The following is a 13,157-nucleotide window of genomic DNA, read 5'->3' as shown; positions in this document are numbered from 1 at the left end:
TCAAAATAATATAAAATGTTAATTCAACGATTATCATATATATATATATATATATATATATATATGTGTGTGTGATTTAGAATTATCTGAAAAAAACATTTGACATCCGATCAAACAAAATAGGGAATTAAAAACATCGACGTTGACGTTATAGAAGAAGCTATAAACTTTTTTTTTTTTTTTTGAGAAAGAGAAGCTATAAACTTGTGCGAAGAAGTTATCATAAGACACAGATTTTACAAATATAACTAAATGAGTTTTTTTAACAAATAATTAAAACGAAATGATGTGCATGAATCTTTTGCTAAAAATTGAACTTGCGGTTGTTTGCCATTTTAACGTTGTTCTGTCATTTATAACAAGAAAGATAGCGACGCGCGACCAAAAAAAAAAATTTACATGCAACGAACCACAAGAAATATAAGTAAAACGTAACGGACTCTCTTAAACATTTTGTGCTGACTTCAAAGTAACGAACTCTTGTATAATTTATAGCTGTACGTTTGATGTCAACACATCTCTATCATTACTTCGTCCTTGATATTCTCCCGAACTAATTAACTCAATTAATTAATAACTATGAATCAAATCCCTCGAGCATAATGTAAATCCAATAATATAAAATGTTCCTTCCACGAAAACTCATAACCTGTATGTACGATTCGTTCTCCTGAATCTCAACCTGTAATCAACTCAATCACAAGTATAAAGCGGAAGAAGACACGACGGTATGTTGACCCGGTGTTCACCGCACCTCTCCGTACCGGAAAGGCCGCTATAGCTCACCGGAGCTGGGATCGAACCAGCAAATCACTATACTTGCTCACAAGCGAGCTCCGAGATACAATCCTAATCTCTCCTCTCTCTCTACGTATCTTGATCATAACAAACTTGATCAACAGAAGAACCAACCCCTTAGCTCAACAACCTGAGCTATTTAAAGACTCTCCCTTTCTATACAAGACGACATCTCTACTTCTCGTTTTACTAACTAACGGATAACTCCGGTTTACCTAAACCAGATCCTAATTAGATTTCAACTAAACCCGAGAGAGAGAGAAGAGTACTAGATTACTTACAAAATACTAAGACACATTCTTCAAATCTCCACCTTGTCTTGTATTTGCTCCCTTCTCTTCTAGTGACTCAAGATGAATGCCTCCACCTTCTTTATCATGAACACACCGCTCACTCGCATGAAACACCTTCACGCTTAAACACTTTCCTGAGAAAACTCTCTCAGCTTCTGATCTCCTGAGCATACTCGCTCAGCCGCAGGCTCCACCTGAGCCTACAGTCTCCTTCTTCAGTTTCTTGAAACCCTCAGCATCTCCAAGGCGTCTCGAAGTTTGCCAACTGGGAGAACCTTGGTGAATATATCTGCTGGATTATAGGCTGTTGCGATCTTCACTACTTGAATATAACCTTCTGATATAAAAATCTCTGATGAAGTTATACTTGATCGCCATATGCTTTGTCTTCTCGTGAAACACTGCGTTCTTTGCCAGTGCAATAGCACTCTGAGAATCACAGTGAATCTTCACAGCTCCTTGTTTGAAGCCTAACTCTCTCACGAATCCTTGTAACCACATCGCTTCCTTTGCAGCTTCTGTTAATGAAATATACTCTGCTTCAGTTGTAGATAACGCCACCACTTTCTGCAACCCGGACTTCCAACTAACTACATTACCTCCCACAGTGAACGTCATTCCTGAAATTGACCTTCTCCTGTCGGAATCACAATAACCTTCAACCTCAAAATCTCCTTCATTCGTATAACAAAGCTTTACGTCTCTCGTTCCTTTTATATAACGCATGACCCACTTCACTGCCAACCAATGCTCCTTCAAAGGCTTGCTCATGAACCTACAAACAAGACCCACTGCGTATGCAAGGTCAGGTCTAGTTCCAGTCATTGCGTACATCAGACTACCAACTACATTCTGATACGGAATCACTTTCATTCTGTCTTGTTGCTCTCTGTACTCTTTCTCTGTTGCTGACCGAAGCTTGAAGTGAACTCCCATTGGAGTAAGAACACTGTTAGCTTGGTCCATTCCATATGCATCAAACACTTTCTGTAGATAGTGTCCCTGGGATATCGTAAGCGACCCTTTAACTCTGTCCCTGACTATCTCCATACCCAAAATCTTCTTTGCTTCCCCGAGATCTTTCATCTCAAATTCTTCACTCAATAACTCCTTCAGCTTAAGTACATGATCCTTCACCTTTGAAGCTATTAGGATATCATCTACGTATAGCAACAAATACACATATTGTTCGTCTTCCATTTGCTTGAAGTAAACACATAGGTCGAAGTTACTTCTGCTGTAACCGTGCTTAGCCATGAGCTCATCAAATCGCGTGTTCCATTGTCGCGGTGACTGTTTCAGCCCATACAGAGACCTCTTAAGCAAACAGACTTTATCAGGATGCTTCTTGTCTACATAACCTTCTGGTTGCTCCATGTAAATCGTCTCATCAAGATACCCGTGCAGAAACGCCGTTTTGACATCCATCTGCTGCAATTCCATGTCGTGATGAACTACCATAGATAAAAGGCATCTGATAGAAACGTGCTTGGCCATGGGAGAGAAGATCTCTTGATAATCTATCCCCTCTTTCTGACTATATCCTTTCGCAACTAATCTCCCTTTGTATCTTGGTGGCTCCACTCCAGATATGCCATCTTTCCTTTTGAAGACCCACTTGCATCATATTGGCTTCTGAGTCATTACTCTGTCTACTAGCACCCACGTCTTATTCTTCTTCAAAGACTCCATTTCTTCATCAGAGGCCCCTAACCACAAGTCTCTGTCTGGATCCTCTAAAGCTTCTTGATAGCTCCTAGGTTCAGTTCTACCTGCATCCTCAACAACAAGATAGGCATAACCTGCAATATCTTCATCATTAGGATATACCTGATAGTCTTCTAATCTGACAGGTGCGCGTATCTCTCTGCGACTTCTGTCTCTAGCCAATTGATAATCACTTAGATCCTTCTCTTGAGATTCTTCAACTTCATTTGTGTTCTGCTTTTCTTCTTCTTGTATTACATCATGACTGGCTCCACCTTGAACGTTAGTGTCTGAGTCTCTCAGGTCTCCTGCATCATCAAAACATAAAACTTGGTTAGTCAACAAACGAGTGTCTTTCGATGTACCTGCCACAGACTCGTTTAAGGAGCTCTTGAACATCACGTCTTCTCTAAACACAACGTTTCTGCTTATGACACATCTCTCATCTTCTATGACCCAAACTTTGTAGCCTTTCACTCCTTCCGGATAGCCAACAAAGACCCCCTTCTTAGCTCTAGGATCTAACTTCCCTTCTGTAGAGTGTATATAGACTATACACCCAAATCTCTTCAGGCTCGAAAGGTTAGGCGTGACTGAAGTCCATCTTTCTTCGGGTATCTCAAACTCAATTGCGGAAGATGGAGTTCTGTTTATGATATACACAAATGTAGCCGCTGCCTCTGCCCAAAACTTCTTCTCAAGCCCACTCTCGCTAAGAATGCTTCTGACTTTGTTCATGATCGTCCGGTTCAGTCTCTCTGCAATCCCGTTTTGTTGAGGGGTGTATGTGCACGTCTTGTGACGTACTATCCCTTCTTCTTTGCAAAACGAATCAAACCTCCTGTTACAGAACTCTAGTCCATTATCTGTACGAAGTCGCTTAACTCTTCTCTCTGACTGAACCTCTACCATTTTCTTCCATTCTACAAATCTGTCGAATGCCTCATCTTTGGTCCTTAAGAAATATACCCAAACCTTTCTGGACCAATCGTCTGTGAAACTCAGGAAGTACTGACTGTTACTTAGGCTTGGTGGAACGTTAAGAGATCCCCATAAGTCAGAATGGATGTAGTCCAGCTTGCCTTTTGTGACATGCTTCGCTTGCCCAAAGCTGACCTTGTGTGTTTTTCCAATTACACAGTCCTCACAGAAGTCAATGCCCTTCAGTTTCTCCTTTTCCAAACATCCTTTCTGTGCTAGAACTTCCATCGCCTTCTGACCCACATGTCCTAGTCTGCTATGCCACAGACGAGTGTAACTGTTCTTGTCTGTACTGTCAGTCTCTGTACCGGCGGAGTTGCATGAATCCGAAACTCTTGCCGATCCTTTTAGAATATACAGAATATCTCTTCCTTTTCTCTGACCTTTCATGATAACCGTGCATCCTCTTACTATTTTTAATTGTCCATCAGCTCCTTTGAACACACACCCTTTGTTCTCCAAAGTTCCCAGTGAGATAAGGTTTCTTCCAATGCTTGGCATATACCTTACCTCATGAAGAACAAAAGTAGTACCGTCTTCATTTTCAAACCTTACTGAACCAACCCCTTTTACTTCTGCACTTGTGTTATTTGCCATCCTTACCTTCCCTGCATCTGCCTTTGTAAAAATCAGGAACACTTCTCTTCGTGGAGTCATGTGAAATGAACAGCCTGTGTCCATTACCCATTCTTCTTGATCTGCAGACCCTTGAGATAAGTTTATCTCACTAGCTATAAGACCCACTAGATCTTGAGCATCATCTCTAACCATTGCAGCTTCTCCACCTCTGTCGTTTCCCTGAGGCTTCTGCTTGTTTCTGTCTAACCACTTATAGCACTGTTTCTTGAAATGCCCTTCCTTTCCGCAGATCCAGCATACTTTCTTTTTCTCTGCAGACTTTGACATTGACTTGCCATTACGCTGCTTTCCCGAGCTAGAGAAGCTCCTGCTGTCTGATCTTCCTCGGACGTAGAGCCCTTCAGACCCCGCTCTTGTAGTTGATAGTGACTTCATTTCTTTTTCCTTTGATCTTGCCGAACTTGCAACATCCTCAACCTTTATTGCTTCCCTGCTATACTTCAAAGTCTCTTTAAGCTGATCATACTTCACTGGTAGCGCATTTAGAAGCAACACTGCTTGAACTTCTTCTGGAACATCGATGCTTAGATGACTTAAGTCACCTACAATCTTGAGGAAGTCATCTATGTTCTCGTCTATAGTTCGTTGGTCTTTCATCTTGAACCCATACAGCTCAAGCTGGGCGTGGACCCTGTTTGGTAGTGACTTAGGCATATACAAGGTCTCAAGAAGTGCCCACGTTTCCGCTGCGGTAGTACACCTCTCAATCTTTCGCAACACATGATCTCCTACGTTTAGAAAGATCAAGTTCATCGCCTTTTCGCATCTTTCTAATCTCGATTCCTCGTCTACTTGAATCTTCTTGTTATCTTCAGGATCTTGATCGCTCTTCTCCTCCTCGGGATCTTCAATAGAAGGTTTCTCGACGAGCACATCCTTCAACCCTGACACGCTCAGATAAGCGTACATTCTTCGTTTCCAGAGAGAGAAGTCTCCGTTTCCGTCGAATCTCTCGATCTTGACTTTATCGCCGTTCATCTCTGATCGAGCTCGATCTCTCCAAGATCCAAACAAATCGACCACCTCTTCTTAACACGAGCTCTGATACCACTTTGTACGATTCGTTCTCCTGAATCTCAACCTGTAATCAACTCAATCACAAGTATAAAGCGGAAGAAGACACGACGGTATGTTGACCCGGTGTTCACCGCACCTCTCCGTACCGGAAAGGCCGCTATAGCTCACCGGAGCTGGGATCGAACCAGCAAATCACTATACTTGCTCACAAGCGAGCTCCGAGATACAATCCTAATCTCTCCTCTCTCTCTACGTATTTTGATCATAACAAACTTGATCAACAGAAGAACTAACCCCTTAGCTCAACAACCTGAGCTATTTAAAGACTCTCCCTTTCTATACAAAACGACATCTCTACTTCTCGTTTTACTAACTAACGGATAACTCCGGTTTACCTAAACCAGATCCTAATTAGATTTCAACTAAACCCGAGAGAGAGAAGAGTACTAGATTACTTACAAAATACTAAGACACATTCTTCACTGTATGTATATCCGTATTAGTGATTATAAGCATTTACAAACAAAAAGTATATGCATGCTTTTACCAAAAAAAAAAGTATATGCATGCAACCATGACCTATAAATATTTTATGAAATCAAAAGATAAAAATGAAGAATGATAATGATTTCTTTTTAGCCTTTGTGCCTTTATAAAATATGATGGCAAAAAAAGAAAAAAAAAATTTATTTTTGGTGTTCCAGGTCATCCGAACCGTAAGGATCCGACTAATCTCAGAAACCATGTACAAGAGTAGGTTGCTTAATCCCTTCCGGAAATCGAACTTTCATAGAACTAGTGGAAAACACCGTCGGTAGAATGATGATATCAACTAAATGGTTTATATGTTTGTGAACAAAAAAAAAAGGTTTATATGTTCGCTTCCACAAGTCTATTGATGGCTAGAGACATATCAAAACATATACAGTGATCCTTTCTTAAATTAGTTGTTTTAAAATTGTAGTATAGTACATAAATCGGCACTACGATATGGTCAAATACTTTCTTAAATTAGCTAAATGTTTCTTGTTGCTTGTTAAGATAAGTTTTAAAAGATGCAGAAAAGTATGTGACAATACAAAATACTTCAAGAAAAGCAAAAACAAAAAGATTACGAAATCTCACTATAATAATACATTGGACTTTTCTCTTCTTTTTTTTGGAACTAACAAATAATAATACAATTGTCATCTTAAAAATAAATACATAGAATAACGTTTAATAATGTCCCAACGTCCACTATATAAACGAACAACCACGATACATTTACATCACAACACACATAACAACAACAAAAACACACAAATAAACCAAAATGGCAGCACGAGCCACAACGTTCTATGCTCTCTTACTAATTACCTCACTCCAACTCCTCCTAACATGCCACGTGTCATTCGCTGCCGGAGGAAGATGGAAACTCCTCCTCCCCAACGTCGGAATCTCAGCGATGCACATGCAGCTCCTCCGCAACGACCGTGTCGTAATGTTCGACCGAACCAACTTCGGCCCATCGAACATCTCTCTCCCCAACGGTAACTGCCGTAACAACCCACAGGACCCTGTTTCCAAAATCGACTGCACAGCTCACTCCATCGAATACGACGTCGCATCAAACACCATCCGTCCCTTAACAGTACAATCCAACACATGGTGCTCCTCCGGTTCGGTTAGACCGGACGGTGTTCTCGTCCAAACCGGTGGAGACCGAGACGGCGAGTTAAAAGCAAGAATCTTCACTCCTTGTAATAACAAAAAATGCGACTGGATCGAGATTAACAACGGGTTAACAAAGAGAAGATGGTACTCTTCTAATCATATTCTCCCCGACGGTACACAAATAGTCATTGGAGGCCAAGGACAATTCAACTACGAGTTCTTCCCCAAAACGACATCTCCTAACGTTATCGCGTTACCGTTTTTGGCCGAGACTAATGATAGAGGAGAAGAGAATAATCTTTATCCTTACGTTTTTCTCAACAACGACGGTAATTTATTTATATTCGCCAATAACCGTGCGATATTACTAGACTATGTTAAAAACACGGTGGTGAAAACTTATCCGGCGATCCCCGGTGGTGATCCGAGGAGCTACCCGAGCACCGGCTCAGCAGTGTTATTACCGTTAAAGAATCTTGAAGCGGCTAAAATAGACGCGGAGGTTCTGGTGTGTGGAGGTGCACCTAAAGGATCGTACCTCCTCGCTTTCAGAAGGAAAACATTCGTGAAAGCGCTTGACACGTGTGCGAGGATCAAGATTAACGACGAGAATCCACAATGGACGGTGGAGAAGATGCCACGTGCTAGAGTCATGGGAGACATGACGCTTTTGCCTAATGGAGATGTTTTGATTATCAACGGTGGTGCTTCTGGCTCAGCTGCATGGGAGCTTGGTCGTGAACCGGTTCTCGTACCGGATGTGTACCATTCCGAGAATCCGGTTAACTCTAGATTTGAGTCTCTTAACCCGACTACAATACCGAGAATGTATCACTCCACGGCGGTTCTTCTCCGTGACGGGAGAGTTCTCGTTGGAGGAAGCAATCCTCACGCGTTCTATAACTTCACCAATGTGCTTTTCCCGACCGAGCTAAGCTTGGAGGCTTTCTCTCCGGCATACCTAGAACCGGAGTTTGCGAAATTTCGTCCAAAGATTCAGTCTCCTAAATCGCAAGTAATGATTACGTATAGGATGGACTTGAAGCTGAAGTTTAAGGTCGCAGGGGAAGTCAAGGGTCCGGTTAAAGTAACGATGGTGTTTCCATCGTTCACAACGCATTCATTTTCTATGAATCAAAGGCTTTTGGTTTTGGATAACGTTACGTTTAAAAGATCTGGTAAATCGACGAACTATGAGGTTCAAGTGAAGACTCCGAGATCGGTGAATATAGCACCGCCTGGTTATTATATGATGTTTGTGGTGAATCAAAACATACCAAGCGAAGGTATTTGGGTAAGGCTACAATAATTCAAATATAAAAAGGATGCCTCATTAATTATTTGAAGACTTGTAAAGTTTTATTTGGATGAATTATTGTATTTGATTATTGACAAACAATTTAAATGAATTGTATTTGGAGACAATGTGTTGAATACCTCCAATTAAGATCCAAATTAGCTGAATGCCCATAATTATGAATAATCTAAAAAAAAGTAACCTTTTGACACTGTACGGACGAAAATGCCCTCATGTTTTATCGAAAACAAGTAACTCTAGATCTATCAGCTAAATATTTACATAGCAGGTAACAATCTACATACCAACTAACATATCAGCTAATAATTTTAGTATCATCTAACAATCTATGTATCAAACAAATGTATCGACTAACAAATCATATATCAGTTAATAAATTTATTAACAATTAATTATTTATCTATCAAATAGCTCCAAATCTATTTGTAACAGCTAACACTCCATGTATCGATTAATAATCTATTAAAATCTAAATAATAGCAGGTAAGTAATAAAATACCTACTAACGTATATATTATCTAAAAGTTGATTGTGAGTCGAAATTGGAAACATTGGAATTGGGGTGAGATAATAAGATTAACATTATGGGTGTCAAAAGAATCAAAATAAAAAAATAAAGATTTGTGTTGAATTAGAAAATGATTTGAAGAATCTGTACGAGAGATAAAGTGATTAGAACACATAAAAAAGGAGAAGAGAGAGATATAAATAAGGGTATTATAGTCATAAAAATATCAAAAAGAAACAAAAGTATATGACAAATTATATGGGCTTCTGGGATATCCACACCAATTTCTCTTGTATTTGTTGTGTATGACAATCAATTAATTGGAAACTCAGTCCATTTTCATGTCTGATTATGGTTAGCAAAATATCTTGTCGGTGCATATCATAATCTCATTGACGTGTATGAGATTTCAGTTGTGCATGAATGAAATCGAAGAAGTACGTAGGCTAAATAGGAACATGTTGATAAGTACTGCTTAATTAACTTCGTATCGATTAAATGTAAACACGTTCTTAATTTATTATATACAAAAAACGAAGTCCTTCGCTAGATAAGAAAACGACATGGCAGTGAATGGTTAAATAAAGAGGTTGGCTAATTGTTGGAGAGGAAATCGATTTTAGTCAACAACAAAGATAAATGAGGAGGAATGGCTGAGAAATTTCTTTATATTGAAGTATCAGTACAAAGGCAGTAGGGGATTAACAAAGAAAAATTATGTAGCAGACGAATACTATTGCCAGTTTACAGTTGTTCTTCTTCCTTTTTTCTTAATCATTCAATGTATATTTATTGAACTAGGCTTTTTTTCTTGAAGAGTAGGTGTTGACATATTCAAAACAAGAGTGGCTTGCTCAAATGAGTTAATTTATTGATCAAACATATAGAAAGGGAAGTAGCTTGTAAGTGAGTTTTATTGAGCAAGATAATAATGATAGCTTAGACGGTCATCGATATACAAGAAATTTAGATTGATTCATAAAGGGGAAAGGGTGGCTGCTCAAGCTGCAGCCAGAGTTTATGTCATCATCGACATTACACAAATATATATATATATAAGAGAACACTCTTGTAAGAAACCATATATAATACATAGGCTAACTGGCTTGTCTATGACAATCGTTTGGCATGTGTTTCCTATCATTATTCTAGGCCCCTAATTAGCCTAGAGGTTTGTTTGCTGTAGGTCATCATTGTTTTTTATCCATGTTTGATATATAGAAGTTGCTGGAGGACGGATACGATCGGCACTGCGTCTAGACTTATTACTTTACCTCTCATGTGTTGTTCCATTGCGTATTGTCAAACTTTCCAGGTTGAATTTGTACGTTTGATGGGTTTTTCTGATGAACCGGAAATACTTCTCAAAGGACCACTTTTTGTTTGGACTGGATTGAGTCGACGGAAGCGTCGGTCCAACCCCAAAACTAATTAATTCTTGTTGAATTAGGATTCTAATGTAATAGACTTGGTTGGAATTCGAACAGAAGTTTCTAAGACTCGTAATCTCGTATGTAGATGTCTTATAAGAGTAACGCATGGTACAAAACAAAGCATCTCTTTTACCAAAAAAAAAAAAACAAAGCATCTCTGCTGAGTATTAGGGATGTTAAATTCAAAATATCATCTGTAATTCTTTTAAGTCCACCAAAATATCGTGTATTATGTAACAAGGTTCAATTTAGTATAATTATCTGGTATAAATAGCAAATACTTTAACTTTATATCAATACGGTATGGAATTAAAATGCGGTACGGTTCAAGTGCGGTTTAGAACCAGTAATCCAAGTAATCCCATGAATATGAGGTAAAGAGATTAGTTGGTTAGGAAGGAATTCCAGCAATATTAGCAATGAGGTGATGAGATTAGGTTTGTTTTCATTAGGGATTAGAGGAATGGGAGAGGTAAGTGTTTTGATGAAAATAATAGTGCGGTTTTAATAGAAAAAGTAGTACGGTTTTGATAAAAAGTATTAGAAAATAAATAGATTAATATAATTAAAAATTAATTTTTTTGTTTAGCAATAATATCATAATATTTTTCTGGGAAATTGCCACAAATAGCACATTTATAGTACCACTTTTCATGTTTACACTAACCACTTTTACCCTCACTTTTAATGAAGGGTAAAGGACAATTATACCCTTAATGTTAACTAATCTAGATTTAGGATTTAGAGTTGAGAGATGGGGTAGGGTTTTTGGAATTTGAAATTTAGGATTCTAATAAATATATAAATAAATACTTAAAAATATATACAATTTTTTTAAAAAATAGTTTCAAACATAATTTTCGTTTTTCAAAAAGAACTTTGAAAAAAAAAAATTCGAAAAACAACTTTCCAAAAAAAAAATTATAAAAAATTCGAATTTTTTTTTTTATTTTTTTTTTATTTTTTTATTTTTTTATTTTTTATTTAAATAATAATTTATTATATATATAATAACAATGGCATAAGATTCTTTTGTCACTTAATGAAAAAGGTATTTTTGAAAATGTCTCTTTAGTGATGGTAAAAATGAAAAGTGGTACCATGAAAGTGGTAAACATATAATTTCCCTTTTTTCTTTACTTTATTTTTATTTTTTAATTTTAATATTAAATTCATTTTAATAGAAATTCAAAAATAATATAAAAAGTATTTTAAATATTGTTAAAATAATAAAGATAGTAGCACAACACAGAAGAAATATAATACAAACGAAAATTTGTTTTTAATGACTTTTTGCTGTAAGTTTTCAAATGTGTTCTGAACCTTCATAATTTTCTTTAATATAAAAATGTTAAAAACCTTTTTGTTTCCCTATGGCCAAAGATATGAAATACTCGGAAACTGTTGAGAAGTGATTCCTTGAGTAAAACGTGCATATGAAAAGAGTGAAGACAGTGAGGAGAAGAAGAAGCGTGAAGCACAAGAAACAAGCAAGAAAAAGAGGAAGAAAAGAATCAAGAAACGTGAAGGAAGAAAGAAGAAGAAAAGTCAAGGTCAAACTCAACAAGGAAGTTAGTTATGTAACTAGTAGTTAAGAAGTGAGTAGTCAAGTTAAGAGTCAGTTGGTTAGTAAGCTAACTAAGTTCAGAGTTGGTAAGAGAGTAAACTAAGAGAGTTGGTAAGAGTTGTTAGAATAGTCAAGCTTTGGAGTATAAGATTAGTCTAAGACTAGAAGTATGGAATAGGTTTAAGTGACCAAGGAAGTATGGTAAGTGTCAGCAAGAAGTTCCCGTTTGTGACAAGGTATGCAAGTACGAATGAAAAAATCAGTTTGGAAAAACTAAGTCTTGCATAAACAAAAACAGAGAGAAACAGAGAACAAGAGTAAGAGTTTAAGAGAGAAACAAAACAAAGAAAGATACAAAGTGAAGAACAAATCTGCAAAGGAGAAGAATCTCAACTGAAACGTCATTAGTTGAGAGAGTTATTGTGTAATGTGGTATTTATATTCTTAATTTCTTGGGTTGAAGACACAAAAATTAGACATATATTTTTGATTATTTGCCCTCTCTATATTAGACTCATTTAGTATTTAGGTGGATATATATTTTCGGCAATTCTTGATAGTGGTGAATTATTCTGGACCATTATACCTCTACTATAGTTAAATGATATCTCTTATATATTAATTAAGAAATATTATAATATTTGTAGTCACGTGTCACTATGATGATGAAATTCAAAATTTTTAGAAAAATAGGTTGGTTCATCTTAACTTAAAATATACTTTTTATTAAACTAACTATTAAATTAATAAATAGTGTACAAAAAACATTCTCGTATTTTCCTTAAATAAAAGCTACGCAATTGCCTAATATGATTAACGTATATGACAATTAATGATTATGAATAATAAATATATGATAACAATTTTTGTATCTTACTTTTTTTTGTTTAATTTTATATTATTAAAAATATTAAACAGTCACATTAACTATATAATAATAAAAATAATTATATGTTATATTTCGAATTTTTAAAATGACTATAAATTACTAAAAACGTTAAATGTCTCACACTAAAATTTTTTGATCAATGGTTTAACTTTTTGGTAATAACAAGATACAAATGATCATAAATTGTATAAATATGAAGTCTCATTCACTAGACATTCATATTATATATTAGATATAATTTAAAATTAAACTATATAACATAGAAAAATACTTAAATATGATCATTTCTAAATTTGTATGGAAAAGTATTGAAACACTAATATTTTAATTTTGAAATTTGTATTAAAAAAT

General features: G+C 36.6%; 1 protein-coding gene across 1 annotated transcript; it reads left to right on the top strand.

The window, feature by feature from the left end:
* Positions 1–6,687: 6,687 nt before the first annotated feature.
* On the top strand, positions 6,688–8,542 carry LOC125610261 (aldehyde oxidase GLOX-like). Its single transcript, XM_048782512.1, has one exon. It carries the CDS (start codon positions 6,751–6,753, stop codon positions 8,398–8,400), a length of 1,650 nt encoding a protein of 549 aa, XP_048638469.1. The 5' UTR covers positions 6,688–6,750; the 3' UTR covers positions 8,401–8,542.
* Positions 8,543–13,157: the final 4,615 nt, after the last annotated feature.

The sequence above is a fragment of the Brassica napus genome, chromosome A6, assembly GCF_020379485.1.
Source record: "Brassica napus cultivar Da-Ae chromosome A6, Da-Ae, whole genome shotgun sequence".
NCBI lineage: Eukaryota > Viridiplantae > Streptophyta > Magnoliopsida > Brassicales > Brassicaceae > Brassica > Brassica napus.
Note: the sequence above shows the minus strand (reverse complement) of the source record. Positions and strands in the feature narration are given on the sequence as shown.